The following is a 15,606-nucleotide window of genomic DNA, read 5'->3' on the forward strand; positions in this document are numbered from 1 at the left end:
TCGGGTCTCGACCCACGCACCGCCGCATGCGGCGGTTTTCGGCGATCGGAAACCCACTTTTTCGACTAACTCTAAATTCTACCAAAATTTACAAAAAGATAGAGCTCAACAAAAAGAACAAGTTTTATACCTGCCACGAAGTCCAAAGTGGATGGAAGATGGTCAATTTCACCGATAAAGCTGGCGGGTGCCTAAAGTTTCCCGGCGTTGATTCGTCGCCTCCGGTGGTCCAACGGGGTCAAGGCTGGTTAGGATTTACTCATGGGATGATGAGCTACAAAACCCAAGTGGTGGTGTCGGCCATCGCTTTGCTGATTCACCAGAAAAATGAAAAAGGTGTCTAGAACACCATTGGTTTTCATCGGATTTTATGGCCTCGCATCGCCACGTACAGAGGTTAATCAATGTGGTTCTTGGTTGGGTTTTGTAGAGGGAAGTGAAAGCTTCAAAAGGGTGGTGTTGGCATCGAAAAATTCTATCGAAGTTAGCTGGAATCAACGACAGAAAATGGGAGGTCGTGGGGATGGGTAAACGGGAATAAGAGGGGTACATTTTCTCTCTTCTCCTGATTGGCTCTCTCTCTCCCTCTATTTTCTGATTGGTCCTCCCTTTCTTTAACTAATTGGCCCTTTAGAGCAATGCCACCCCTAAAAAAATGCGCCAGCACCCATCTCATTTAATTCACTTAGTGAACAGTAATAGACCCTAATAAACAATAATAGGCCAAATGCATCTCCACCTCTAAAACTAAATAGCCTAGTCAATTTTATTAAATATTATTAATTTTTATTATAATATAATAATTTGATTTATTAAAATATTATCAAATTTTTTAAACCTCATTTAATCCACCACTCTCACTCCCCCTTAAAACCTCACCATGTCGCGCCGCTCCCTAAGTACCAACCAATACTCAATCTCCGACCAAGACCTCGGCACCTAGGGCTTTAACCTTCATCGCACGATCGCAGAGCTCAACCTGGATCACCTCAACAAGGTGTTCGTGGCTGTTGGTTTCCGAAGTGGGACCTGGACAAGATTTGGACGGCACTGGAGCACACAGACTCACTGCTGTGGATGGAGTACATGAAGATGAAGTGGCCAGTGGCGTTCGCGAGGTCGACAGAAGACGGCCTCCAATTAAAATTTTTTTTTTTTGAACTTCCTTCTGACGCCACGGTGGCATCATCATGGCGTTATAAGGGCTAGTCCATGCCTTTGTCGATATTGGGCTGGCCTAGATGTGACATCCCACATCGCCCAAGGGAGTGATCCTTATATGTATATTCCCATTTCTACCTAGCACGAAGCCTTTTGGGAACTCACGAGCAACTTCCCAGTAAGTTACCCATCATGGGATTGCTCTAACCCCCTTCTCGCTTAACCTTGGAGTTCCGACGAAACCCGAAGCTAGTGAGCTCCCAAAAGACCTTGTTCTAGGTAGAGATGAAAATATACATATAAGGATCACTCCCCTGGGTGATGTGGGATGTCACAATCCACCCCCATTAGGGGCCCGACGTCCTCGTCGGCACACTGGCGACTAGGGTTAAGCTCTAATACCAATTTGTCACATCCCGACCCAAAGCGAACAATATCGTACTACGGTGGTGGAGCGGGTCCGGGAAGTGATCCGCCTCGGGCGGGGATGTGACAAATTGGTATCAGAGCCTAACCCTGGTCGCGAGTGTGCCGACGAGGACTTTGGGCCCCTAATGAGGGTGGATTGTGACATCCCACATCGCCTAGGGGAGTGATCCTTATATGTATATTCTCATCTCTACTTAGCACGAGGCCTTTTGGGAACATACTGGCTTCGGGTTCCGTCGGAACTCCGAAGTTAAGTGAGAAGGGGGCTAGAGCAATCCCATGATGGGTGACCCACTGGAAAGTTGTTCGTGAGTTCTCAAAAGGCCTCATGCTAGGTAGAGATGGGAATATACATATAAGGATCACTCCCCTGGGCGATGTGGGATGTCATAATCCACCCCCTTAGGGGCCCGACGTCCTCGTCAGCACACTCGCGACCAGGGTTAGGCTCTGATACCAATTTGTCACATCCCGGCCTGAGGCGGATCACTTCCCCGGCCCGCTCCACCACCGTAGCACGATATTGTCCGCTTTGGGTTTACCATTCCCTCACGGTTTTGTTCGCAATATTCTTCTGTAAATCACAAGCTGCATTTATATTATATTTCAAATGATACCATACTCCTAAACAGGAATGTAACCGTCGTTACCCATAATTTTAACAAAAGTAAGCGTCTATTAAATATGCACTGTGCGTAAAATCTCTATACGTCAACTCCAATGATACCAAAGTTAACCCAAAATTGTAATCGTGATTACAAGTGACTAGAATAGAGATAAGGATATACTACAACCATGCTAATGGTGTGACAAACAAGATGAAACTCGTCCACAAAGGTCTGAGTAACTCATTTCAAACTAATCGTTAATCTAGGGGTAGAAATGCAATATTGAACAACTTCTAATACTCAAAACCTTCATAACGACTTCCAAGCCCAAGACGGATCACTTTCCAGACCCACTCCCCTACCGTAGCACGATATTGTTTGCTTTGGGCTTACCATTCTCTCACGGTTTTTTTTTTGGGAACTCACGAGCAACTTCCCAGTGAGTCACCCATCATAGGATTGCTCTAGCCCCCTTCTCGCTTAACTTCGGAGTTCCGACGGAACCCGAAGCCAGTGAGCTCCCAAAAGGTCTCGTGTTAGCTATAGATGAGAATATACATATAAAGAACACTCCCCTGGGCGATGTGAGATGTCACACTAGAGACCAGCTTGGGCTGGGTGCCAGCCTATTTGCTGGGTTGGAGTGGAAAGCCTGGGTGCTGGGCCATTATTTTGGCTGGGTGCCGGCCTATTAGTTGCCTAGTGGACCTGCTCTTATTTTCTTGCTTAAATATGATCGGTTTCTTTCCCACAAGATGGGAGTTCAATTTATTTATAAGTAAACTTTAAATAACCATTATAATCCAGACTCACAAACGGTTTTCGCCTATGCGTTCGTACCATCGAATACTACACAAATACACTAAAAGAATCATTTGTATGTCTCACTACACACTAGTCAATGAAAGTCAATGTCATCGCCTCTAGAGGCATTTTCGTCAATTCACTCTTTTAAAAAAATTATTAAAATCTTAAAATTGAGGACGGGTTGTTACATTTAATATCTCTCATTAAATATTTAAATTTATTAATATACAAATTTTAATTTTTTTTTTGACCAAAAAATGTTTTTTTTTTAATTTATTAATTTTATTTAAACATTATTCAAACTTGAAAGACTCAATTAATGTATCTAAATGTTAGTACCAAAATGTATTATATTGAACTAATGTATTTAAATGTTAGAAGCGAAATGTATGTACTGAAATATATGCACTGAAACATATTATATTAAATTAATGTACCTAAATGTGTGTACCGAAATGTATTATATTGAATTAATGTACCTAAATGTTTGTATCAAAATATATGTACCAAAATGTGTATACCTAAATGTATGCATTGAAATGTATTATAATGAATTTAATGTACCTAAATGAAGAAGACAAAGTACATTGAAATATATTGTATAACAAAAATTAGTTTATCTAAATGTTTACAACAAAATATATTACGACAAATGAAATGAAAATGAAAATTATAATGAAATAAAATTGATACATTAAAATTAGGAAGAAAAAGAAAAATAATTAAAAAATCAAAATGTAATTAATAAATAAGGTTATTATTGATTTATTGTATTAATGGACTAAAATTATATTTTGATCTTACTCATGATTTTAGTCTGAAAATCATATTTGCCAAGAATTAGAATGAAGTATTCTATTTAAATAATCGAGTAAAATAGATCTGTCTTTGTTAACATATTAAAAATTAAAAAAAAAAACCTGCCCTGCCTTGGTTTGCACTTCATGATTATTATATAGGTTTATCTCTGAGATAAAGTCTTCCGTGCGTAATGGTAGCGAGGCCACAAGACTAAATTGATGTAACATTGTTCAATGTGCATGCCCGCTATCTTAGGAGAGACATCATAGATTCATAGGGATTATAGAGAAAATGGCTTAGGTAACATTAATCATTCTACAATAAAAGAGAATCATAGTCTTTTAATTTTCTGATGTATATTCATTTTAAATATGGAACCAATAAATAGAGATTTACATAGAGTGATATACAAAGAATTCAAATTACAATATATAGGAACTAAACCCTAATTACAATAGGACTACAAAAGCTTATAATAAAAATAATTTCCTAAAACCATTCAACCAGATGTGAAACACTAAGACCTTGAGATGAGGCTGACCGATGTAGACTCGAGCAATTATTTTTTTAGGGAAGAAATTTTGTTAAAAAAAAAAATTGTATATACGATAAACATAAATGTCCCTCTTAAAACAACTCAAGAGACTAAACATGTCAAAAGAATATCACAACCCTACATTAATTACAAGCACATCAAAACTCAATACTATTGTTCAATCATGGATGACCCTTAGTCCTAAATACTAAATCCTAGTAACAAGGACTTAAACATTGCAACCCCAAGAACTATCGTATAGGCTCCACATGGAAAAGATTACACCAACTGATGATTTTGCAAATGTTAGTAAAGAAGATAGCCCTGCTGTGAGCCCCTTCCAACAAACGTCGAGTTCTCTTCTCATAGTCCTTTGCAAGTGCACAAACCTCAAACACCACCACCTTAATTTGAACAACAATTGACGCTCTAGAATCCAAGATTGAACAAACCACGACCATGACCACAACCACAAAATTTCTTCTCGACAAAGTAAAAGAAGTGTGTCGGGCATATATATAGCTTGGTACACCAATGTATAATACAATTGGTTAATTTTTTTTACAAGTTTCTAACTAATTGTATTATTACATATGACGTACTGAACCGTATTTTTGACACGTTAAAAACCTTCCACAAAAACGCACTAAAGGCTTTCCTTAACAGAGAGAGACAACGACTGCAACCAGAAACAAAGAGGGCATCAAGTAGAATTGCCGTCAATCTCAACGCCAAAGATAGAGGTCGGAGGCTAGGGTTTTTTCTTACTTTTTTCTCACCGCGACTCGAACAATCTTGAAACGAGTACAACTGTCACAATATCAATGAACGGAAGATTCTATCGTATAAAAATATCGAGTATCGTTAATCAAGTAGGTGTTTAGGTACAATATATATAATCCTAGCCTCTGTGTTTATCTTCTCTATAGAAAGTTACATAATAACAATAATAACGTAGAATAAAGAAATTAAAACAAGGTCAACCATCTTGGTGCACGGCCTCTAGCTGCTGTGTCTTAGGCCATTTGGTTGCATCTTCCAAGCACAATTATCTGCATGGAGATCTCTATTATCAACCTGCAGGCACTAAAATATTTGGCGGACTTAATTAACTTCAAGAATTAGTTCAACACTTCGGTCAACGACGTATTTCCAGCAATTTTGTCCTTGTTATTTTAATTTAATTTCCGGAAGTAAAGGGTACTCCAGTAATTCAAATTTCTAAGTGAAAAATTGTTTAAGCACTGAATTACTATATGTATCTAGTAAGGTAAGTAGCTTGTTAGGTACATGCCGGCATGGTACCTAACTGTGTACCTATCTCGAAGCGAAATTGCATTCCATCTGCAACCAGGGCAAGAAATATTCATCATCTAATTTGATGCATGCATCCTAATTCCTACATTATATATAGACACACATACGTGTGTGTGTGTGTGTGTTACATTATATTTAATATAGTACGATGCTTGAAAATATTTTAAAAAATCAAAATCACAATAATACGTGTTCTCAAGTAATTATATATTATATTTAATATTGTACAACGCCATTGTATTTTTATTGGTGGTTTTTGTCAACGGATTGATTATCGCAACTCTTTTTTTTGTAGAATTATTTGCAATTATTATTGATGTAAAGTTTGCATGTCAGTCGAGTTGACATTGTCTTTGGTTGGAAAGCGACATTTCTAGTGTTATTTCTGCTTTTCAATTATCTGATTTTGATCCTCTTTGACCTTTTTGTGCACAATGGTCTATTTGTTGGGACCGCATTCGGAAAATGACTTTCTACGCATCTTACATATATCGGGAAGGAAATTTTGTTGTAGACAATTTTGCTAACATGAGTTTGACTTCTCCAACTTTAACTTGGCATGATTCTCCTCCGTCGACGGCTCGTGCTGCTTTATTTTCGAACTATGTTGGCTTGCCTGACTACTGCTTCTCAAATTAATGTGTATCTTGGCATCCAAAACCTCCATCTAGATTTGAGGCTGGAACGCCAGCAATTGGTGAAGCAACTGGGTTGGGAGCAGCTATTAATTATTCGTCAGGACTTGGTATGCAAAGGATACATGATTATGAGATGTTTCTTGCTAAATATATATACGAGAGCCTTCAATCTGTCCCCAATGTTCGTATTTATGGTCCATCCCCCTCAGAGCACGTCTTTCGGGCGGCTCTTTGTTCTTTCAACGTAGAGAACATACACCCTACAGATTGAAGGCTCTGTATATAGGAGTCGGTGCGATCAGGTCACCATTGTACTCATCCCCTTCATCGGCATTTAGGAGTCGGTGCGAGTGCACATGTGAGTCTTCACTTGTACAACACAGTCAGCTTCTTTAATCTTTTCAAATAGAGAATTGTACTCTTGCCACCTACCGTAAATTTTGTATCATGTATTCTACTTACTCTCTAAGCTTATATGGTCGAGTACCGTTTGTGAGCCACCAAAAAAAAAAAAAAAAACTACTTTAAATTTCTTTTGTTTAGTAACAACAATTTATTCATTTTGTGGGGATCCTAGGGATCCCCACATCCTAACCATTCATCATACATCGTGTAGACATTTTTTATTAGATACTATTTCTGTTTAGTTTTAAATAAAAAAGTCAAATGATTTCTAACTCATGATGCAAGATGAATGATTAAGATGTGAAAATCCCTAAAATCCCCACAATTTGGATCCGGATAGAATCCAAATCCCAAAATATATAGTTACTATTAATTAAATAATTATAATAATTAAGTGGATGTTAAAAGTCAAGGGTAATGCTGCCACTTAGATTTAATGATATTCATCTTCACTTGTAAATAAGAGGTCTTAGGTTCGATTCTCGCCAAAGTCGAATTTGAACCACATTATTATGGATAGCCCAATGTGAGGCTTAGCCCACTCCCCCACCCCCTTAGTGTAAATGTAATGTAAGGGATACTAAATTGGTGGACTAAATAACATGGAAGTTGAGATTGAATTATTATTTAAATATTAATTAACGTGCTTATTTATTATTGGTGATACGTCATTTAGTTTACAAATTTAGTATACATAACAATACTTTAAAAGTCAATGGCAAATAACAGAAACCAAGAGTCAAATCAAAGCCATTATTTTGTAGGACAAGGATTGTTTGCCCTCCTGTTTTGTGTGATCACGGTTAAACCACGTCAACATTTTATATTGTTTTTTTAATAGAGATAATAAGACAAAAATGAATAGTAATATAAAATATAGACATGACTTAACTGTGACCACACAAATAGGAGAGCATGGAAGGGCACCAAAAGTGGAAGGACAGACAATCCTTGTCCTATTTTGTAGACCAATGTGATGTCAAACTTAGTTGTCGTTATTTGCTCAGCTCCATATGGAATAAGTTCCTCTGTTGTGGGCTTACGTATAGAATAACTTGAATATGAACCTAAATAAATTTATGAAAAAAAAAAAAAAAAAGAAGGGAAGAATAAAAAGTCCTATGATAATTTTTTGTGAGGTGTGTGGGGGATTGGAGGTAATTAATTTAAAAAACATTAACCTTTGCTTGTTACTCATTCCTTTGCATGTGACAAAGTAATCGCGGATATATTAAGCTAATTAATGTATAAGGAATAATGGCATATGATTCCCTGCAGTTCCTAAATTCAGTTCCTCCAATATTCTGAAAAGTGATTATTTGTGAAAGGGAGAGATTTTTTTAATTTATCAAGAACACGGAGTAGTACGTCATATGTTATTATACAAGTAGAAGAATTTTTTTTTTCAAGTGTTCATTCATTTGTATTATGACGTATGACTATGTGTTTGTATTCTGGTCACACTGAAAAATTTCTCCAAATAAGGGGTACCAACAAGCAATTGGAAAAGAAATTATTAGGTCAAGTCAGACTCAGTGTCTTAAAATTGATTCTAAAATGACTGGTGGTCAAATAAATGATTGTGATTTAGGAGAAGGTCTTGGGTGTGACACCCGTAGATGGTGGGCAATGGGAATGGTCTAATGGGAGTGACGTCATTACATGAGGTAGTGGTGGGTCTCATGTAGGAGGTGGTGTGCCATGAGGAGGGGAACAAATCATCTCCCGATCTTTGCCTCCGGACCCATTAGTCTTGTCTTGACCATTAAATTTAATCGTGCGACCGTGCAACTAGAGGGGAAAGGGTGCAGGCTATGAGAGAGGAAGGAGGAGGGGATGGGGGTGGGATGACGGCAGCCATGGCAGTGGGTGACTGGTGAGTGGAAAGTTTGCTATAATATAGAGTTTTTTTTGGTGAGTAAAAGGTTGAGGAGCTTGGCTGTCAAACTCCTTATCCTTGCGTACTTGGTCAGTGGTGGCAATTTGCTGGAAACCACCTCAAGCGATAAGGGGAGAGAATTCGGGGATGTGTGAAAGAATGGTTTGTGTCTTTGTCTTATGTGAAAAGTAGAGAAATTTCATGGTTGTACGTTCTATTCTTAAAGGACTACGATTTGATGATCCCCAGGATCCAAATAGGATTGGTCCGGAGAGGATCCTCTTCTGTGGGTGGGTGGTGGTGTTGGGGGGGGGGGGGGGTAGTTTATTTGCGTCTAGGGTCCGCACGGAGACGTGATCTGGGTGCCGGACCCCAAAAATTCTCTTAATTTAGGGATCAGTTTTGCAAGTTGAGATGCCAGTCGTAGTTTTTATGTGGTTGAGCATATGCCTCTATTTTAAGTCATTTTTTTCTTCGTAATTATCACTAACTCAACAGGATTAGTAAGATGCTCAATACTGCATGTTATAATTGCATGTGATTAACTCACAAATCAAATTAATAACACATCATAATGTCACCCAAAACCGTGCATATATACCTGTGCGTGGGATTAGAAAGACCAGGTCTTGCATTTGCAGTCGGCTAACTAGTAATTTTTAGTCCGGCCAAATCAATTCACTCATTGAAATTTCTACTCCCATATACATTTGGTAAGATCATGACAAAATTGCAGCTCTTTCAGTATTGATTGAGAATCTGAGACTGATAATCTGAATCAGATTCACTTGCCCCTTTTGTTAATTACTACTTTTTAATATAAACAAATGTCTATTTAAATTTTCCTGGCTCTCAAAAATGTAGATTGCCGTACCGAAGCTATTAACTGGTCCTTAAAAAAAAAATACTTTTTAAATATAATTGTTATTATTTGGTTTGGTATCCTTAAAGGTTCATACATAACATGGATCATTGAAACAATATTTAAACTAGAGAATATTTTTTGTTGTTAATTGTCAACAGATACTTTATTGGGAGTAGGAGCCTACACTTTCGAAAAATTATTTGCACTTTTTTAACGTAAAAGACAAAGAAATGAATGATTGCAGAAGACTTTTTGTGCTAATAATAATTTTTTGTACTTTTAATGGTGCAATATGTAAATGTATAAAACCCCCCTTCTTCCAATTAAGGCGTTCATGCAATCGAAAAATACCTCTCAAGCTGAGAGACTCCCCTTAATTCATCAAGTAAAATAAATAGAGAGGGTATAGGTTTGTTATGAATGACTTTGTATCGAGTACAGATAATAATATCAGCAAAAAATTATTCTCCCGTGCTTTTAATATAAAAAGATATAAGAAATTGTATTATGCAGTGTTTCACCTCAGAATGTATAAGTAGCTCATCATGGTAACATTTCTGTTTTGAATAAAACAAAGAAAAATTTGGATCTCTGGTAGAATAAATCTTCTTTCAATTACTTTATATCCGATTACAAAATACAGAAATGGTCGGAAAATACAGAAAAAGGTGGGATGTTTGTTCCTGACCCTGCATTTTGCTACTTCCTATGAAATTCAGCATCACTTGTACATGTAAAATAGTACAGTTGAATTTCAGTGGGAGTGCAAAAAAAAAACACTCCTGAAGGTAGTCCTCCTGCTAATAGAAATATTCTCAAAAAATATATATATATTTAAACGCCATGAAATCTTGTGAACCCACAGCTAAATAAGGTGACAAAAATAATAAAAATGTAAAATAAAAAAAAAAGAAAAAAAGAAAAGAAAAAAAATGAGAGAGATTAAACTAAACTAACCTAAACATGTGAGCTATTATTATAATTATTATTTTCGTAATTTAACTCGCCTAATAAACATAGACAATCTTCCTTGATTTCAGCTTTGCTTGGCTTGTCCTCCTCAACACCTTCGCTGTCACCAACTGCCACCTTAGCAGCAGCAGCACCGGTCAGCTCTTTGGCCTTCCGAACTTCAAGCTCCCAATCAGTACGACCCAAAACCACCAACATGGTCAAAGCGCAGCTGCCTTCCGCCGCCAAGAGGCCGAGCCACAGCCCCTGAAAATCAAACCCAAGAAAGAATCCCAACCCCACGGCCACCGGCATTCCGACAAGATAAAAGCACCCCAAGTTTATATTTGCTCCCACTTTCGGCCTCGCAGTGCCTCTCAGAACTCCGCACCCCGTCGTCTGCGGGCAGTTTCCGAGCTCGCAGAGCCCGATTATCGGCAATACCATCGATGTCAACGCTACAATCTCTTTATCTTGTGTGAACATGCTTGCCCAAATGTTCCTCACCATCGTTGCAAACACCAGAGCTGAAAGGCCTAGCACAAAGCTGCAGCAGAGCCCTACAATGGCTGCTAGTTTCGCTTTTTTCGGGTTGTTGGCGCCGATTTCATTGCCGACTCTGGTGGACACACTGAAGCTTAAGGAAGAAGGAAATATGTAGATTAAGGCGGTCGTTTGAATTAAAACTCCCATTGAAGCAACGGTGGCTCTCGGATTTATTAACAATCCACAGAGCAAGATCATGATCTCATACCACCACCATTCTAAACACACAGAAATGCAGCTGGGCACTGCTAAATTTAGAAGAGTTCTCCATTCTCTGAAACACTCCATTGATATCCCTCCCCAGGTTTTTTGGTAGACCCCAGAGACGATGATGTATACGATCAGGGAAGCTACGAGGTTGAAGTTAGACCAAACCCCACTAAGAGCAACACCTTTGATTCCCAAATCGAGGTGCGAAACGAGAAAATAGTTTATGGGAATGTGGAGGATGATCGCCAGAGTTGCACACAATGAGAGAGGCAGAGTGATGGATTGACTTCTGAGGTAAATTCTCAGAGGGTGGAGAAAAGATTGAGCGAGAAGATCAGGGAGAGAACAGAGGAGGTACAACTGAGCTTCGGCAGCGATCGCTTCGTCCTGGCCGCAGATGAGGAGGATTTTCTTCATGTTCAGCCAGAGAAGAGAAATGGGTAAGGATGTAAATAGTAAGAGGAGGACCGTCCTCTGCAAAGAGAGGCCGAGCAGAGTGTGTTTTCTGGCGCCAAAAGCTTGGCCGCAGATAGGTTCCATTCCCATGGCGAGGCCGGAGAGTATGGAGTAACCGGTGATGTTGGCGAAGCCCACAGCAAGGGACCCGCCCGCTAAGGCAAGCTCGCCAAGGCGGCCGAGGAAGAGCATGGAGATGATTGACCTTGAGTAAAGCAACAGGCCGGTAAGTATCATTGGGAAAGCTATGACAGCTATGGAATTGGCTTCTTTTAAAGCCAAATAAAAATGGGATTCTTTGTGGGGATTGAACTGTAACTTCGGTACTTGTTCTGGTTGGGATGTTATGGTTTTGGAGATCAATGGGGAAGTTAGGGTTTTGGGGTCCTCCGAGTCTTTGATGGAGACAAGGTAATGGTGGTCTGTGTTGCCATTGCAGCAGAGAGGAGACGTCACTTTGCACATTGTTACTATATGTTTTTACAGGATCAACTTTGTAAGTTATTTTCTAGAGGGAGAGAGGAAAGAGAGGGAGATAGGGAGAGAGTTGAGAGAGATTGTTGGGGATTTTGAGAGGGGGAGGTGCCGGGGTTTTTATAGGGGTTTAGAAGCTTAGAATTTAGTGGGGCACTCTGTTTTTTTTGGGAGGGACTAGAGTGTCTTCGTGATGACCGGCCAGAAAAAACATAGTGAGCGATGGGTGTAAATCCACTTTCAGATTCTCAAAAACTCAGATTTGACATACATATTTAATTATATGTTTAAAAATTTGGTAACAAGGGGCTCAAAGCCTGAGCAAAACGCTAAACAAAGAAGTTGTTGGTATACTGTTGGTTAACTATCAAGGGGTGGCAGTGATTCAAGACAAATTATATGTTTGTATTTCACATAACACATTTTTCTTAATACTGACACAATAGTCGTCAAGAAGTGGCATAACAAAATCACCAGTTTGTCCTTTATTTAAATGAAAGAAAAGGACAAAAAAAAAATTGTTGGTTTGTTTCTTTTTCTATATTTATCTTCCAACCTTGAATTAAAACTTTTTTGAAGGTTACGAAAGGGGTCAAAAACCAGAGACGGAGTTTGCATATATAATTAGATTAGAACCATTTAAATAAAGATTAACAATTGGATTAATATAATAAGAGTCAAAGTTCCTAACGTCTTTTTATTTCTTTCGGTTAAGAGGCCATTAGAGACAAAGAGGTAGGACAAAATTTGCTGTTGGATAGTCTTGGCCAGTTATACAGTGGATTCAATTTTTACTATACTTCCAAAAAGCCCATCAGCATGGGCCCACCTTCCTATCCTGTCTTCTTTGATACAAGGAAATTGCAGAAGATTAATGGGATTAATCCAAATACTAATACCATTTGCCAGCCTAAAAATGGTTTGCTTCATAGATATTACATAAACGGCTCAAACCTTGCACTTTTGGGTTTTAACTCTTTTGTTGTTAATCTTATGGATAGGTCCAAAGAAGCCGTCACTGTTCGTCCACGTTTGCAACAACAAATGGAGAAACTTACTTACCTATGTTTGGAATGTTGTGCAGAAACCGTTCAAATTAATCATGGACTATCATGTACTTTTATTGTTTTTAAATGACAATGCATGATTAATTAGAGACAACGTCTTTGTGGCATTCCGATTGCATGGAAGTCATTCCGCAACATGAATTGTGAGAAATGAGCATGCATTAGTCTATTCAAGGATGTTTCAACCGCAGCCATGCACATTAGAATACCAGAATGGTCTCCATACGGAGCCTTTTGATTCAACAGAGGCATGAGACAATTGTTGTGTTTTCAACTTCAAGCATGCACTGCACCCCATTTGGTTCAACTCCATCATAGGTCGAAAACCAGTGGGAAAAGTCAGCTATCGTTGAGATTTTATTCTTTGAAGGTCGTTTTTTTAATTGTGCTTCTCTTCTGGTAATCCGTTGAAAGTACTTTTGCTAGAAGTCACTCCATGAAACTGAAGCTGCCAAGTGGATTGAGTCATGGCTCCACACGCTTGGCTTAGTGGGTTGGTCTATCCTCTCTCTCTTAACTGTTTTACAAAATATTCAAGAGGTTCGAATCGGGTCTTTAGTAAAAGGGCAGAATCATGAAGCCCATTGGAAGCAGAAATTTTTTAAATATCTGAAAAATAATTCAATTAATATACTATTTTAAGTATTATAATAAAAATAAAAAAATTACGCGTAAAGTCTAAGGACCCTTTCTGTTTCGTCGGTCAAATTATATATAGACAATTTGTTTCATCGGTCCAATTATATTGAAAAGTTTTAGTCATATAAACGTGTAGAAAATTCCACACACAAATAAACAGAAGTCTGCATGCTTTGATATTGGTTCACTTCACAAATTATGTACTTTGACTCAATTAACCGAGTTCTTCTTGCTCTCTTTTGGACAATTCGTCTTTTTAACCTAACCAAATTGCTCATGTCCGACCTCCTTTGTGGTTTAATGGGTTTAGAATGCTTTTTTTCTGTCACTTTCACAGTAGTCCAAGTTGGGAGAAGGAATATAAAGAAGAGACATACATGCCGACTAGATAATAAATAGATATGGCAAAAAAAGTCACAATCATAGTAACCGCGTGAATACATATATGCCAAAAGAAGGAAAACACCATGTGTCCCTTTGGACTCTTAACATCTGTAAGAAAAACAATACTTTGAATAAAGGGGTTTAAGGGGCATATATCATTAATAAATAAATAAAAGTATGATATTCTGCATTATGTTTGATGATTTTCAACAACCACGTTATCTTTTAACGTCTAAATTATTAGATAAAAAATTACATTATAATCGTCAAAGTTTACAATTCAAGATTAGATAATACGTAAAGCTTGTAGCTAGTAACACACAATGACGTTTTTATGTGATAAGGTAGATGTATACATAGTGAATGTTTAATGACTGTCAAGGTAGGCTGTAAAGCGTGAAGATAATCACATTACTATTAAGCGTGAACTTGATCACATTATAATATCATCGTTTAAACCTTTTTAAGCAAAACTAACATACTTATTGACATACACACTATAAAGATTATGTCCCGGAGTCCAACTAGAATTATTCGAAGTGTTTGTCTACTTTTTATTTATTTTTAGTTTTGTTGTCATACCATTCAGAAAAACATTTGAAAGACTGCTTTGTTCTTGACTGCAAATTAACCTACACGTATTTTCTGTTTGAGCTTACTCTACACGAATAATCTGGATTCTCTTTACGAGGATTTCGGAAATTTTTCAATTACGTCTGTTCATCGTATATTGTACAGTCAATTTTCGTCAGATATGTTTATATTGAATTTTAAATACAAAAGAATTACAATATTTCTAATTGTACGATATACAATGAACGAATATGATTCAAAGGTCTTCAAAATCTTTACAAAAGGAATCTGAAAAGAATCCTCATTCACTTTACACAGATACATGCCTCCACGGTGGAACTCAATGAATCCAATTCATCAAAGCAAACTGTACGCCGTAATGATGACAGTGCATGCTAACTAAGTCCACAACCGACTAAATATTTTTGAGCTGAAAAATTGGATGCAAAGTTTTAGAACACAACGAATCTTTGCCGACAAAAGACATGACCGCCAAAATTTATTCGGCTTGCAAAAGGAACTTGGACTATATGGTTAACATCAACATTTCTCATGAATAACAACAAAATGGAGAGTTCGATGAATGAGAAAGTTACATAGGTTCTTTTTAAATTGGGGCTCTTTATAAATTTTTTGTCATCTTATATTTTTAACACAATATTTTATAATATTAATAAGCGAATTGACATTAAATTATAAGCTGAGAGGTCTATAAAAAGTCTCACTTGTCATTTTGAGAGTGTCTCTTTAGCATTTCTCTCGATCAATTGTCACAAAATTTCTATTTAACTGCTTTATAATTTTGTTATGACTATGGAGCAATGGTTTTTATTTTTTGTTGTTTTTTTTTATATAAACAAA

General features: G+C 37.6%; 1 protein-coding gene across 1 annotated transcript; it reads right to left on the reverse strand.

Moving 5' to 3' along the window:
- Positions 1–10,033: 10,033 nt before the first annotated feature.
- On the reverse strand, positions 10,034–12,184 carry LOC103960527 (protein DETOXIFICATION 49-like). The gene has a single exon (XM_009373009.3). The coding sequence runs from the start codon at positions 12,071–12,073 to the stop codon at positions 10,403–10,405; it is 1,671 nt and encodes a 556-aa protein (XP_009371284.2). The 5' UTR covers positions 12,074–12,184; the 3' UTR covers positions 10,034–10,402.
- Positions 12,185–15,606: the final 3,422 nt, after the last annotated feature.

The sequence above is a fragment of a genome, unplaced genomic scaffold, assembly GCF_019419815.1.
Source record: "Pyrus x bretschneideri cultivar Hongxiangsu unplaced genomic scaffold, Pyrus_bretschneideri_v1 Contig4, whole genome shotgun sequence".
Taxonomy (NCBI): domain Eukaryota; kingdom Viridiplantae; phylum Streptophyta; class Magnoliopsida; order Rosales; family Rosaceae; genus Pyrus; species Pyrus x bretschneideri.